The following is a 16,033-nucleotide window of genomic DNA, read 5'->3' on the forward strand; positions in this document are numbered from 1 at the left end:
GTAATACTGAAGTAGTCTAAATTAATTTTAATTTATGAAATTAATTTTAATTCTATTTGGTGTTAACTCTAAAGTGCACACTGGATTTTTCCAACTAAAGTATCATATGGGAGTAGTAGCAAATAACATTTAGGAAAAATCTCTTCATGAAAGTGTATTTGCTAGAAAATAATGAGGTTTTTTTTAAAATTTTTTCTCATGTGTAGAATAAATTGGATTTTTAGGAAAGCAATTTAAATAATTTAATATATTTTTTACTAATATTCTTTGTTTAGTATGACTATCAAACTATCTTGTCTGTCTGTTTTGGTTAGCTGTTAATTCTTGTTTTCTTGGATTAAAACTTGAACAGTAGATATGAACATAGAAAAGTAGGAAAAACTAACACTTCAAATGAAAACAGTTCTGTGATTTTCCAGATGCTTTTTCTACAAGAAGCTATTTTTGTTTTGTCAGTTTTTTTCAGAACTTATATTAAATGGTCTCACTAAATCAAGTATTTAAAGAAAAGAGGAAAGTAGGAACTTTTAGCCTGCTAACAGCAGTGCTGCTGTGCTTTGTGAAAGACAGATGAAGGAAGCAAGGTAATTATCACTACCTTTCTTAGGTCTTTCAGAGCTACAGTTTTAAAAGTAGTAGCATACAATCCTCCTTTTGCTTAGGCAATTTATGTTCTATTCCTGACTGTCTAGCATAAAGAAGTCGCAGTAAGTGCCTTAAACACATCTGTGCAGGGACACAGTTTACTAATGACAGCAATTGTGTGGTGGAAAAGTAGTGTTCAGCTAATGTATGTGATCATACATCAGTTTTACGTCAGTAGAAGGCTGCTTTATGTTAATTAGGCCAGCAAGTAAAGGATTAGTACTTTTTTTGAACTTGAAATCTTGCTGCTTCTCTGGTTAAGGACTGTGTTTTAACTTCGTGTCTGTTCATTTAGGTAACCTGGCATGAAATTGCAAGGCCTCAAGTGCATGGATACGACATGCGTTGTCTGGCGATGGTCGGCCGGTTTCAGTTTGTGTCAGGAGCAGATGAGAAAGTGCTTCGAGTTTTTCGTGCTCCCAAGAATTTTATAGAAAATTTCAGTAACATCACTGGTATTTCAATGGAGAAGCTGTGCTCCCATGTAAGTGTGCTAAAGCAATGCTAAATGAATGCAGCCCTCTTAGATGTAAATAAAGTTAATGCTTTAGAAAATTTCAGGATACACTAAACTCCCTAAAAATTCCTTTAATCGTTCTGAAACCTCAACCTTGTTTTCCATTTTCTTCTGCTTACTTCCATATGTGTTGTTTCATATGTATTTTTACGGTGTTGTCATATGAAACAGGTTCTATTTGAAACCAAACAAGACCTAATGTCAAAAGATTGCAAAGAGCATGGGTAAATTGTAAATAAGTCAGATCAAGGAGGCTACTGTACACACTTGGAAATTAAGCAAACAATAAAGCTTGGGAATGTGCTTCTCCCTAATGTATGGGTGAAGTAGTCCTGGCTGGATGTAATTATTGTTGTGTATTTATGTGTATTATTAGTTGGGCTTTTTTTAATTGTACAATTGGAAATAGCATAAAGGTTTGAGCACTGTTGTTAGTTCTGACATATAAATATTTTTAAAGATGTACTTGCTCATACTTAATTTCCTCTTGGCATTGGAAATTCTCTTGAGGCCTCTACATTCCAATTCTTAGTTGTCGGTACCTATGCTGTCCTGCATTGCAGTCCTTTCTTTGCTCCTCATTTGCATCAAGATTTAATTCTGGTTCTCCCTGCATTTTGTAGAGCAGACCTTGTTCAAGATAGATGCCTCTGTACAGTGCCTTGCATACTCTTTGGATTTCTTGCTCAAAAGCGGTGTTTTCTGTGCAGTGTCTCGGAGATGGATTAGCCTTTCAATTTAATTTAACAAGTGAAATATCTGGGAAACAAATATAATCATTTTTGATACCAAGAAGTCACATAACTAGCTGTTTAGTGCTTTAGTTCCACAAGACTTTGTAAGCATTTGCGTTAATGACCATCGCACAAAAAACTCTGTGCTTTTATAATGCTTGGCAGATACCATTATTTTACCTTTATATAGACTTTTCTTATCGGCTGTTCCTCTGAGTGCTGTTTTTTGATTTGTGATATCACAAAGTGTTCACATGGGCTTTGGTTAAAGAGGAAGGCTTTGTGAGCTCTAATGATACAGCTACTCTGAAGTATCTTTATTGAAATTGTTTTCTGTGAAAGCTTTTTATCATTAAAGTGGGTAAGCTTTTTTGTAATTTGGCTCACATGCCTTCCCCCAAAAAGTACTTAAAACCAACAAAGACAGCTTTATATTTGAAAAGGGTTGAATAGGATTATATTCAGTTTAAATCCACTGGACTGTATTATACTTTGGATTGTAATGAAGAACCAGTTTTGTTTTAGGGGCCTTAGACTTGTATGTGTCTCTCATATGTTTTCTCATCTAATTATGAACTTAGAAATAAATTTTAAGCTGTCACCTAAATTATTGATTTAATTCTGTAAAACAGTCTTTGAACTTTTCAGACACTGTTAAGGAAGGGATTTTACAGCTATTAAATCCTTTTTCATCTCTGCACAAACGTCCGCAAGTTCACTTACGCTTTCTAAATTTTTACTTTTTTCCCTATACCGTTATGAAAGCATCTTCTGGCTGATGATTTGTCTTTCCCCTGTGCTGCTTTAAACAGTCATGTATTCCAGCCACATCTCTGTGCTATTTACTGAGTTGTGTTCAAAGTTGTGGTCCCTTTTCCAAAATGCTGCTTTATTATTTCACCTCAGAACAACTGTTTCCCAGTTCTATGTGTTCAAATCTGTAGTGCTCTCAGTTAATAGATTAATTATCATGTATGTCATGTATGTACTAGAATAAATAAAATTGTGGAAGAAAACCTGTGATTAAGGGTGAAGAAAACCCTTGAGCTTGGGCCTAAGAAAAGGTGTGGGTTTGGTGGTTTTTGTTTTTTTGTTAGTTGTTTTGGTGGTGTGGGTTTTTTTAAATTTTTATTTTGGTTGGTTGTTTTTTTTTTTTGTGGTGGAGTACTGATCTTTGTTTCGTCCAGAGTTAGAAGTTTTTCGAAGTTTCCACCTTAACTTCTCTAGGAAAGTAACTCTCAGGTATTTCTTAAACTGTGGCCTTTGAAATCCAAACCTACATGACAGTCTATGTGTAACCTTTCTTTTTTTTTTTTAATTAAACAGTCATCTGATCTTCCAGAAGGTGCAACTGTGCCAGCTTTGGGATTATCCAATAAAGCTGTTTTTGAAGGTAGGGCAGTGAGAAATAATGGTTATGATATTTCATATGGAAACTTTTTTTAAGTAATTGTTTTAGTGTACATATTTTTCGTAGGTCTGTAAGTGCAGGCATTACTGCAAGTTCAGAATCTAGAAATAAAATTGTGCAAAGTGTTTAGTTTTCTGCTACCACCTAAATATGGTGCTACAAATAAAAGCGCAAGTGAGGATCTTTTCTCCCTTTCTCTGCCTTTTTTCCGCACCTCAAACATTCTCAAATGTCTTGTGCAAGCCCAAAATGCTTTCCCTGCTTTCCATATTGTGTCCTGCACCGCTGTAGGAATTAGCCCCACTCAGTCTGCACAGGGCTCCTGAGAGCCTCTTTGCTCTTCTGTGAGCATCTGGGAGTAGCTAGGGCAGGATGCTATAAGAATTCCCCACCTCCCATTTTTCCTGTTTTTTCCATGCTCACTACCCCTCCACTTTCCTGCCCTAAGAAGACTAATGACTTCTAGTCAAAATATTAATATTGAATAGCGCACTCTGAAAACTAGGTTCAGAGTTATTATTAAAGCAAGACTATCTGTTACCACTTGTAGTTGTTCTGTAAAATACCTACCTACCAACATTCTGGAGTCCTTTTCACACTCTCCTCAAATGTTATCACCCTTGTAGAAGCTTATAGAAATAATGCTGCTTTGAGGGGAATCAGTCATATTTTCTCTCACAGTGAAAATAGCCAGGTAAATGATGCTTTGTAGAAAGTAGTGGGAAGGAAGAATTAGTTAGCCAACAGCAAGTAATGTTGTGTCTGTAAAGACTGGTGAGGCACCAGGTGAATTTCTTGGAGAGGCAGTGGAAATGACATTGTGGGGGAACAAGGAAGTAGGGACAAGCACCTATGTAGGGTGATAAAATGTATTTTCTTGAGTCTGAGGATGAGACTGGTAATCTGTTTTTTAATAAAGTCTTTGGTAAAAATGCACTATAGTGGAATCTACAAATTAGGTCAGACCTGTTTTTATTCTGCTTAAAAGCTTTTTCAGGTGTGATCTAAAAAGGGAAGCATTTTAATAAGCTTTGTCTCCAGGGTCTCCAATGGCAATAAGCCAAATTTTCCTAAATCATTTGTGAGAGAAAAAACAGCTTTGTTGTACTTGAAATACAACTCGGATGCTTGAAATAATTTTTAAAATATATTTTGGCAAAGGTTTTTTTTCCCCTGCTTTCTAACGAGTTCTTCTGCTGAGAGAGGGGAAAAAACTCTCCTTCTCTATCGTCACACAGAGAATAACTAATATCCATTGGTTTCACATGGCCCACCCAGAAGCAGCCCTAGGAATAGAATTCTTCTGCCTTGTCCACCATTGCTCTCCCAATGGTGTCAGCACTGATGGCTTGGGGTAAAGCACCACAGGCCTCTGTTCTCACTTACACTGCAGAGGAATCTTCATGGTGACCAATGATCAGATAGTGGTCTCAGATAAATATTGCTCATTTCAGTTTCAAGGGAAAAGAAGACAGTATGAAAGAAAAACTAATTTTTTTTTTTTTTTTTGCTTTTTCTATACCTACTTTGTGAAACGGCTGTATTTGAGATGTACATTGGGCAAAAAGGTAGTTTATGTCTGAGAGAAGCTTACCCAGCTCTGTACCTTTTTCTACATACTTCCAAAGTGAAGGACAGAGTTGAATTTTAACTTAAAATTAACTACTTTCCATTACTTCTGGCACTTTTGCCTAAAGCTAAGGACTGAGCCCTCAGCAGTTTTGCTGAAGTTTGCAAGTTGTAGATGCTCTTGCTCAAGCATGGCTTTTCATTTAGGGATCTACATTAAATTTAGGAACTCATCACTTTTATCAGAGATTTTTGTCTTAAACATTTTCAAACGCGGAGGGAAAGGCTTAACATTGGGGAAACACAGGTTGAACTCCTGGTGACTGCTTTGTTCAATCAAATCAAATCAAATTTTCTTTAAGAATATCTAAAAGAAACTGTGCTGATTGAGAGAGGTCATTCTCGAAGGTTAGATTTTATCTTTTTTAAAAATCTTCTCATTCTCACATGCATCAGAATAACTATCTTCTAATATTCATATTATTGTAACTCTGCAAGCAGGGAAACCTAGTTTCAGTTGCTTGTATTGTGAAAACAATAAATGTTTTTTTACGTGTATAATAAGTGCTCATGTTTTCCCTCCTTTCAAGTGTGTTCTTTAGCTAATGAAGTCCTTACTTTTAATAGGAGATATGGCTCTTCAACCAGCTGAGGATGAAGAATCATTTAATACAATTTCGAATCAGTATCCTGAGATTTATTTTCAACCCTTGGTGCTTACAGGTATGAGATTCACTTCTGTTGTAGGAAACAGAGAATGAGGTTCATTGGATATAAACTTGAAGCATTATTTAGCTGATTTTTAGATTATTTAGTAACAAATTCGAATGTGCTGTACAAATGTTTTTTAGAACCTCCAGCAGAGGATCACTTGTTGCAGAATACCTTATGGCCTGAAATTCAGAAGTTGTAAGTTTTTTCCTTTTCTTATTGAAATTACAAAATTTCCAGAAAACTCTTGTAGCATATTAATGTAATATGGTCTTCTTATTTACTATCTGATTTGACTTGTGTTTATAAATACTTGTAAAATAAATAAATTATATGTGTATAAAAATTAGAAAACATGTATGTATGTTATTATATGAATATAAAACACATTATATGTATATAAAATTAGGAAATTATATATAAAACTTAGGAAACAGTGCTGCAAATGGCATTTGGAACTGATGCGTCACAATTTTTTTATTTTACTAATTGTTTCTCCTTAACACCTTGCCTATGCTGAGGGTCTCACTGTGTAAGGAGTTTTCTGCTTTCTTTCCACTTCATGGCACAGGCTTGCAGATGACGTTTGTCTTTCTGGTATGAAAGTAAAAGATGAGACCTCAATAGAGGAGCTTCCTCCTAAAGCCTAACAGAGTTGTGAGGTGTGATAGATGGAAGCAGCAGCTAAAATAGGATGTGTCTAGTGATAGAGCAAAGTGAGTGTTGAGTAAAATGGTTACAAACCCAATTTGGGTACTAAATGCTAACAGGGTGGTTGTGGATTGCAGATATTGGAGTTACATGGTCATAATAATTGTTTTGTGGTTGCAGAGTTTTAGAATTCTTCAGCTATGTTTTCTTCCTTTTCTGAAATTCTCAATTTGCAGATGAAGGTTGTCACCTGATTTGTTCCCTAAGGATCCCAGTAACATGAGGCTATCCTCTCACAATCTTCAAAGCTTTAGTATCAGTCTTCAAACTACAGCATGAAGAAATGAATAATCTCAATCTCTTATGGGTTTATTTATCTGAATCTCCTAAAAGAGTGGTCTCAGGCAGGAACAAGAAGAATGTTGGGCCTTTCGTGATGATTACAGCTACCTTGATACCTTACCAGTTTTGTGACTTCAGTTGGGGAGCAGGAATTAAAAAGCTTCAGAAAAACACTTTGCAGCTTGCTTTCATTTGACTGAGGGGGAAGTTCTGTGGGAGCTCAACTTTACCTTCAACTGGGCAGTAAATCTCCTTTGAATACTTTTGAGCTCTTTTACTGTGTTTGTACTCAAAGGAGGGTTTCCTGGGAGGAAAGGCGGTGGATGTTAGACAATATCTGCACACTTGGTAATTCTAGCTGTTACATTAACTACTTCCCCTGTCCGTGCTATGACCACTAATGCACTCACATAAGAAGTTTGATAAGGGATGTTTAAGTAGTGAAGCGGAGCCAAGGCCAAGATTTTTCTTCATTTGCCTTTGACATTTCGCAAAGTCTAGTGGGACATTAATATTTGATACTCTGCTATGGGAGTACTGCTTATCTTCCTTTATATCCTGCATTCATTAAAATAACTCCATTTTATGATGGTCTTCAGATGACTTCTCTGAGCAATTTTTTCTGTTTTCAGAGACACAGCTAATGATAGGGATTATTTTATGCAAGAGCAACAAGATGTAAAGCATTCATAGACTTTGAGGTTTTTTGCTCAGTATAATCTTGAAAGGAGTAACATGAAAACTCATAATGTAGATTTCAAGTTGCCATAGCAGCAAAAAACCGGTGTGAGGCACTGACTTGCTAAAAATAGCTTGTTTCTAATTGACATTTGTGCATTCCTAGCTGTAACTTGACATCAAATTTTGAAGGATTAGTGTTGGGTTTCGCAAAGTGTTTGCTTGAGGAGGTTTTAGTATGAAGAACTTGCTGAATTTTTTACGTAGCCTAATAACTTAAAAATATGGTGAATCTTGTGAGAATATGCTAATCTTTATCCTCTTCAAAATTACTGTAGAGAGTTAGTAGGCATCATGCTGAGATTAAAGCATGAGTGTTGACATAAATATATGTGTTTATATGTATATGTATGTACATTTTATGTAATACACTTGAAAGTCTAAGAGATCCTTTTTGACACTAGAAAATTACTGTATTCATTTGTCTGGACACTTTGAAAGTCCAGTCAGTTTTCCTGTGCATAAAAAAATGCTATGAACTGCACAACGGTAAGGCAAAATGGTTCGTGGTTGAAAATATAATTTCATTATTCTTTCAGCTAGTTACTTCTCTCCATTGTGAACCTTTATTATATGGTGTACTTCACACTGAAGTACTGAAGAAATCAGGGAAGAGGGTGGTACTGGAGCTCCTATACTGGCAAGGCTCATACACTCATGTAAACAGCAGCTCCTATTGCCGCTATTTTAATTTGCTTTACTGGAGGCAGCACTGGCCTGTACAGGCAGCTGGTCTGACCTAAGGTAGTCCTGCTCATGTGACTTTGCAAAAGACAATATTTTATTATTTTATGTTTTCTGTTAATTTAACAAGAAATGTTACATTTTGGAGCTTCCATTTAGCAAAAACAAAGTTGCATGCAGAAGCTTGAAGTCTTTCTGTCAAGTGCTCTTCAGAACTACATTTAAAACCAAAACAAATGAGGACTTGTTTCATGGAACAAATAACTTGCTCCACAGCTTATTTTTCCTTCATGGAATTTCAGGAAATTTATACTTTTGATAGAATAAATATTTTTTAATTTTAGAAAAATGACTTTCAATGGTTTCCATGACAAAATAGCGTCCAGGAATGTGCTTTAAAATTAAGCATTATGATAAAACTCCTGCTAGTGGCAAGTTAAGAAGAAGGCATGCAGTATTACTTTCATCATAGTGTTTTCCTTTTCCAACATGATTCCTGTCCTTTAGTTCAAAAATTCTTCAGTATTTCACAGAACAGACTGGGTGTTTCTGGTATGTTTCTTCAGTAGTATTCAAATATGTGGCTTGTGATTTTTATTGGTAGTGTTAAAATTGCTTTTCAAGAAAATGAAGGTACATTAAATGCTGCTTTAGTTTGCTTTGTTAATCATTAGTTTAGCTTCTGCAGGACTATGGAATGGGCTGGAGAGTTTTTTCTGTGGTCAGTTTCTAATTCTGAAAGAATTTATGCAGACATTTGAATGCTGAACATTATTAGGAATTATTTGGGATGTAATACTGAAAATGACTGTGACGTGTTAAATATCTTCAAATTTATTTCAGATATGGACACGGATATGAAATATTTTGTGTTGCTTGCAATAATTCAAACACTGTAATTGCTTCAGCATGTAAGGTAAGAAAAGATTCTAGCACCATCTAGTGAAAAGTGCTACCAGATTTCTAGGACTTGACAGAGCAGGAGTCAGAATTCAGTTTGGGCTGAATTCTGTTCTTTCACATAAATGTGAAAGACTTTTTATAGATGGCAGTTGCCTTACAAAGGTGAGAGTGAATGCAAATAAATTATTCCTAAATTATGTGTGATTCATTTGAAGATACTAATAAGATAAATTCTAACAAATATAGGTCTGAAACATTTTCTTACTGATATATTGCCAGAATTAGTAAAAAATAGTGAAACAATCTTGAAACTTCCCAGAGGAAAGCTGGGTCTTACGTGATTGCAAGCCTTAAAACAAGCCTCCTAACATCTTGGTATTTTGAAATGTGTGATTTTTACATTTGCTTTAATTAATTCTCACTGATACTTTTTTCCCATCAATACAGGCTTCCAAAAAAGAACATGCAGCAATTATTTTGTGGAGCACTACTTCTTGGAAAAAACTGCAGAGTTTGTCTTTTCACAATCTGACTGTTACTCAACTGGCATTTTCTCCTAATGACAGATTTTTACTAGCAGTTTCTAGAGACAGGAATTGGTCACTGTGGAGGAAAGAAGACTCCTCAGAGTCAGGTAAGATATGCGAAGTGGATATACACATTGGAAGAATTTGCAGTTTGTTCAGTATTTTTGGCTGCAAAATATTTGAAAGAGAATTGTTGAAATATTTTAATGGACATTTTCCTTACAGTTTTGAAGAATTAATTGTTGTAGACCCTTGTGGCTTTAAGAAGTACAATTAATAATGTATGGAAAACTAGAAATTAAATTAAAATGCGGAGAAGAATATAATCAGGCTTTAAATGCTGTTTAATTGATGGATGTAATAAAGTTTGCTACTCATCCTCCTGCCTTCTGCATGTGATTGTATGTTTGACTTACTGAAATCAAGTATACAAGCTGGCAGGTAATGCCTGAACTTCCAATTGGCATTCTGTCAAGGAAAGCCTTCATCGCAGCGTTCTCTGCAGGCATAGATGGAAGGTTCGTTGCTACACCCGTATCCTGCACAGAGCTGCCTTGTCCCTGCTTGCAAGGCATGGCACTTTGAGACTCTTGACAGGATTAATCTCAGTCTTTGGTGTGGCTTTCTGATAATCCTGCACAATTGATTAATTTGACTAGGACTGGCTCTGTCTGGAAAAAATGCTGATAGTAAGGATTCAGTTGACTCTCTCATTAAGACTTTGAGCCTCGCAAAGTCATGAGGAGATTGCTATTGAACACTTTAATGGAATCCTAGACCAGATGCTTGTGCTGAAAGTGATTTTCATTGCACTGTTGGCTTAATAGCATATAAACACTGCTGGGCTCTTTAGAATGTTCCTAGAGACTTGGCAGTGAGTTTTGGCCCCTTCAGACAGTGTCCAGTTGTATCCTGGCTTGAATTTCTGTTCTATTCAGACTTCTATTCTAAAGCCTGGCATATTGTCCACAGTAGTTACACAGTGTTTCAGGATAAGGATCATGAATACTCATAGCAAGTAGAGGAAATCCTCTTTTCATCTCTTCATCAATAACCCTTCTGTCTACAAATAACATCATTATCAGTGTAAAGCAAAACTGCTGGTATTGGCATCCCAAGAAGTGGTTATTCAAAGTCTATGCTCCAAAATGACAACCTTTTCTACTTAGGAAAAGCAGTTCCATTTACTGATCTGCTGATCAGATTTAGTTCTTGATTGTATAACACGCTGAAATGGCAGCCTGTCTCTTTGGGAACACGTGAATCTTTACAATTAGACCATTATGATATGAGCTCTTGGGACTTTACTGGTAAATAAGAACTGTGGTGAAATTACTGGGATTATGTGAACACATGGTAAATGTTGGACTATTCAAAAACTTCTGAAGTCAGTGTTCTTAAAAAAAAAGAAATAACCTGAAGGTGTTATACTTGGACTTAAATTCTTCTGAAACAGAAATGTATGGTAAAGATCGAACTGTTCCTACTGTTTTAGGGCTATAAAGTCTGACTGATACTGTCTTGAACAGCTGCTGGTTATCACTTGTAGTAGTAAGTGTTGAAAAAAATACTCATATGGTCCTAAGTATTCCCAGTTGCTTTAAAGACGAATGGAATAATATCTGAGTATTCCTGCAGTTCTTAACATAGAGTTAGATAAGAGTAATGATTACTTTTAATATGTAAAGTAGTTGAAACAAGGGTTTTCCTCTCTATATTTTATTCCAGGACCAGTCTTCACTTGCTGTGCATATACAGACAAAAATACAGCTGTTCACAGTCGAATCATTTGGTCTTGTGATTGGACACCAGATAGCAAGTATTTTATTACTGGTAGTCGGGACAAAAAGGTAATTAATATTGAAGGTTTAGAAAGCCCAGAGTTATTTAAATGTATTTCAGATTAGCAAATGCTTTGTTCTAATGAGCCCATATTCTATAAATACACAAAAGTCTTATTGTGTGTTTTAGCACAGAAATCAGTAATACTTTCATAAGCTGAATAAAGTGCTTGAATATATATATACAAGACTGTGGGTTGCCAGTTGGACTTTCTCCCTTCTTTTTTCATGCAGTAAGACAAGCATATGTCACATAATTCTATGGGTCTCAAGTTTTTCTTTAACTTTCATAACAGAATCTGTTTTTGTTGTCAGTAACTTTAATGATACCAGACAGACTGTCTACAAAGACGAATCTTTGTAGATAGAGATTTTTTAACTATTTTTTCAGGGTCATCCACTTTGTTCTGTGCCCTAGAATCCCGTTAGTTAAGTTATTCCTTATGTTTTGTAAGTGCATTTACAAGAAATTCTAAGTGCAAATTCATAGATTATTTTTTTACAGGTCATTATGTGGGGCCAGTGTGATTTGTCTGTGAATACTGAAGGAAATATGCTGGATTTAGTCAAGCCTTGTTCAACAGTACTGGATGCCAGGGATTCTGTGACTGCTGTTAGTATCAGCCGTGTGCTTACTCCTGATGGAAGGTATTGCTGGCTTTCTGTAATGCCATTTTGTATTTAATTTGAAATTAGTATTTTTCATAGTCAACTGATTTTCTGTGGCTAAACAGCTCCCAAAATATACCTGTCAATTATTTCAACCATTCTTTAACTGAATGACCTCTATTTTTTTTTCCTTCCTAGCCACCTTTTCAGGTGTACGGTGACTTATCCAAACAGTGCAATAAGAAAAAAAGGAAGTGGGAAGGGGGAGGAAGAGAGGCATGAACACATCTGAAATGTATTAGTTTTTCCTACAGTATTGACTGATCTGATGTTGTAATAAGCTCCTTACTTTTTTCTAACCAAATATATTTTGAAAGTTTCTGCTTTGCTGGTTTTTTTTATGAAGCAGCTTTGATTTAAATTGTGATGTATTAATTGTCATGGAAAAGTAAATACTGATTTGAAGGGCAAGTTGCAACCCAGCACTTGAGTGCTGCTTCTTTCTGTCTTGCAATAGAACTGGCCTTGCTGAGCTGCCTACTGTAATTTCTTTCCAAACTAATGCAGTTATTCTCTTGATAGATATATTGTTGCAGTAGGCTTAGAGAATGGGAAGATTGTGTTGTACACATGGAAGCAAAGTGGCCAAGAACTGGCAGTAGCTGACTGGACCACATGTGTTGAGATAGGTAACAGGTATGTCTTTTGGAGTAAGTTAAGAGCAATGAAATATTATTCTTAAGAATAATACTTCTGGAGTTCTGTTCTTATATTCAAATGATGTGAAACTGGCTTGTTTGTATACCAAAATTGTTATCCTTTGATCCCTGAAAGTCTAAAGATACCTTAAAGCAAAACCTGGGAAAAAAAGTTGTTATTTAGATGTATTTAAAAACCTACCCACAAACCCAAACAAAAAACAAGAGGGGGTTAAACTCCAAAATAAATACTTCATGCTATGCAAATTCTTTGAGAAATATTACTCTATGTTGGCCCTACTTAAAAAAAAAAACAGTTAAAATAAAAAAGTCATAAAACAAGATGATAGAAAACACTGAAGAGACAGGGGAAAGAATCCCTGTCTGTATACATCAGCGAAACATTTTGGAGTGGATGGCAGCAAGTTTTCAAGAGCAGCTTCTACCAGAAACCAAAGGAGTGACAAGGTCTATACAGTGCTGCTGTGGTGACAGCTAGAGAGACTCTATAGAAAGACTTTGAATGTTTCACTTGAAGCACTCTCCTAGATTCTTCTATCACATACTGGCATTGATAGTAACAGAAGTGAAAGTTGATGGTGACTTTGGCCTGGATGTGTGTGAAGTGAATTGGGAAGGGATACCAGATAACAGGAAATTGTAGGCTAAAAGCCAAAAATCTGTCATGTCTCAGTAACTGAGGTGCTAGACCTCCAGCTTGATGTGGTAAAACTGGAAATCAATAGCTGTTTGAATTATTGATGAGTGAGAGGATAAAATGTCATCAGTGTTAATGGCCCTACTTATTTTAAGTATTTAATACCTGCTGGTTGTCAAAAATCAGTTTTTCCTCAGTTGGTAGTGTTAACTGAAGACTATTAATTATATGAATGTTGATGTTTACACTCACATGCCCAACTGTGTTTGACATTTTGCAGTTATGTATGGATTTCTTTTTGTTGCAGCCAAAGTCATGCTCTTGCTGTGAAACGTTTATGTTGGAGACGTCATGCAGGCAGAGCTGGACATAATGATCAGAACAGCAGCGAGTGGTTGCAGCTTGCAAGTTGTGGAGCTGATCACTGTGTTAAAGTATTCAATGTCAACAGATTTGCTCTTTAGCAAAGACAGCAGGCCTGTCTGTGCCAAACAGATTCACAATATTTTATGTCAACTTTTAGCCATTTAGGTTATTGAATTTTCTGTTTTCTGCTGTGGGAAGTGAAACATCTGACATGTAACTTATTAAAGCAACTTTGATGGAAGTTTGAAATGTCAAATATTTTTATAATCCTGCAGTTCTGGGAATATGAAGCATTTTATATGTTTTGGTTGGTGGATATCCTGGAACTGGGGCATGGGAGGTGGGTAGGGCATAGGAGAAAGATGAGACAGCTTTAATCACTGACTCCAGGGGGTAGGTGGAAGCTGGCAACACTTGGGTTCTTACGTGCTTGGGATTCCAAGTGGAGTACTGAATTTTTTTTAAACTCTTATTCCTAAATAAACCTTTACTGTCAATTGGCCTGCCAGTGTTGACACTGTGTGTTTCAGCATGTGCAGTCAAACAGAGATCAGAGTTAAACGTTTGTACAGCTTTCTCTGCCTTCTGAGTGTATATTACAGTCTTGGTCCAAGTCTTTGGCCACCTGACGTTAGAAGGAGTAGCTGTGTTTGTATGCTTGGACAGGCCTGTGTGTTTATCTTATTCCTTTATTCTGCTGTGCAGAGTGCTGAGCTTGTGCTTCTTGGTCACGTGGGGCTTTAAGCCAACCAAACTCACAGACCACTTAAATCTTCTGGTGTCTCCCCAGAGTGCCAGTGAGCTCTTTCTGAAGAGAGTGTGATAGAAGAACCATCTCTTAATCTCTTGGAGGGCTGTGCTCTACAGTTTGGACTGGAAAAACTTACAGATATCACTAGGCAGGAGCTAAAAGGAGGCAGCCATTTCTTACCACTGCCTTTGGCCTCTTCCTGACTTTTGAGGGCTCCATATCTGTTCTGGTGAAAACAGTTTAGCTTAGTTGCCCAGTAGTGTTGTACTTTAAGTAGAATGTTACTAAGACATTGAGTACTTGGAGAGAAGCCTTTATCTCAGCAAGTCTGTATCTGATTCCAAAGTCTAATTGAGAAATTAGTTAAACTTTGAAATTCTTGTTGTTCCAAAACCACTTAGGACCCAAAACCAGTAGTGCAGAGGTAATTGGAATTGTGTCCAACTTTTTACTGTGTTGCATCTTCAGACTAAGAGTACAGTTCTTTCAGAGTGGGCCATGCTCTTTCCAGAATAATTCTAGTTTATGTTTTAAACAATTTTGTATTTTAGCTTTTCATTTTCACAGTTCTGTTTTTCAACAATAAAAAAATCATCCTTTAAAATGGGAACAGGGGAATAAAAAATGACTTGTTAATAAAGGTGATTTGCTACATTTTACTTGTGCTTTACCCAGTGCTTTCCTTACCTGTGTGCTTTAAGTGTTTAAGCATTTGAGTAGCGTTATTTCAGTTGTCTGGGAATTTTTAAGCAGTTGTATCCTGGCAAGCAAAGACATAACTTACCACTCATGAGGTTTCAGAAAGCTGCCAAAGGTGGAATTTCATTCTATGTCACAATTGTAATTTGGTGTCTTACCTCCACTTTGATGATCATACTGGATAATTCTTTCCAATACTAGTATGTCTTGCCATGTGGCCATTCTTATGTCTATAGTCTAAAATGAAACATCATATTAGTTATTCCTCTCTTTTATTTGATGAAATGCTGTCATTAAACAAGCATCAGCTGTTAGATTTAGTAATCCCTTCCATTACCCCTGGGACTTTTGTGACTCAATCAAATTAAATACCTCATTGTTCCAACTTTAAATACATCAGATTAGTCTGTTGGTCTCACAAGTCTAAATGTTTATAATAGACACTTAATTTTTGATTAAGTTAAAGGTTGTCAAGAGACACCTTGACACATTATTAATATTTTATGTATGATAATGTCTTTGCTCTCATATATCTTTGCTAAACAGTTAGGGGGCGTGACTTTTACATACACCTTTACCTTCTCAGTAAATCCACTAAAGTCTTTTAAAACCAGCCTTTAAATCAGCATTTACAAAAAAATTAGAAATGAGCTGCTGGCCATGTATATGGTGCTCAAATTCTCTGCTTGTTTTACAGTGCCATTGAAAATAGAGTTGAGAAAATTGATGGGATAAACTAAAGTTTTGCATAGAATATTAGAATATCTTTTGATACTTTTGAGGTAAAACCATCCCATGAATATTTTGGATGGACATTATCAAAAGTATTTTACTGGCTTTATGCTTGTTCTGAGGATACTTCATGGCCAAGGAAATGAACAAACTGTTTTGGACCAAAAAGGCATGCAAACACTGGCTTTAGAGGTGATGATGCTGTGGTGTCCACTGGATCAGGATGACAAAGTGTGCTGTTTGTGTA

The 16,033-nt window shown here is 36.1% G+C and overlaps 1 protein-coding gene across 1 annotated transcript in view; it reads left to right on the top strand.

Moving 5' to 3' along the window:
• Nucleotides 1–15,014, top strand: part of ELP2 (elongator acetyltransferase complex subunit 2) — a 38,100-nt gene extending 23,086 nt beyond the window's left edge. Inside the window, exons 13-22 of the mRNA XM_050316932.1 lie at nucleotides 941–1,129; nucleotides 3,223–3,289; nucleotides 5,504–5,599; nucleotides 5,728–5,785; nucleotides 8,846–8,918; nucleotides 9,353–9,539; nucleotides 11,161–11,282; nucleotides 11,779–11,921; nucleotides 12,465–12,578; nucleotides 13,546–15,014. Of these exons, the coding sequence (XP_050172889.1) occupies nucleotides 941–1,129; nucleotides 3,223–3,289; nucleotides 5,504–5,599; nucleotides 5,728–5,785; nucleotides 8,846–8,918; nucleotides 9,353–9,539; nucleotides 11,161–11,282; nucleotides 11,779–11,921; nucleotides 12,465–12,578; nucleotides 13,546–13,702 (1,206 nt within the window). The 3' untranslated portion in view covers nucleotides 13,703–15,014. The remainder of the gene's footprint in view (nucleotides 1–940; nucleotides 1,130–3,222; nucleotides 3,290–5,503; nucleotides 5,600–5,727; nucleotides 5,786–8,845; nucleotides 8,919–9,352; nucleotides 9,540–11,160; nucleotides 11,283–11,778; nucleotides 11,922–12,464; nucleotides 12,579–13,545) is intronic.
• Nucleotides 15,015–16,033: the final 1,019 nt, after the last annotated feature.

This window comes from Myiozetetes cayanensis, unplaced genomic scaffold (assembly GCF_022539395.1).
Source record: "Myiozetetes cayanensis isolate MyiCay16 unplaced genomic scaffold, myiCay2020 scf1, whole genome shotgun sequence".
In the NCBI taxonomy this organism is placed as follows: domain Eukaryota; kingdom Metazoa; phylum Chordata; class Aves; order Passeriformes; family Tyrannidae; genus Myiozetetes; species Myiozetetes cayanensis.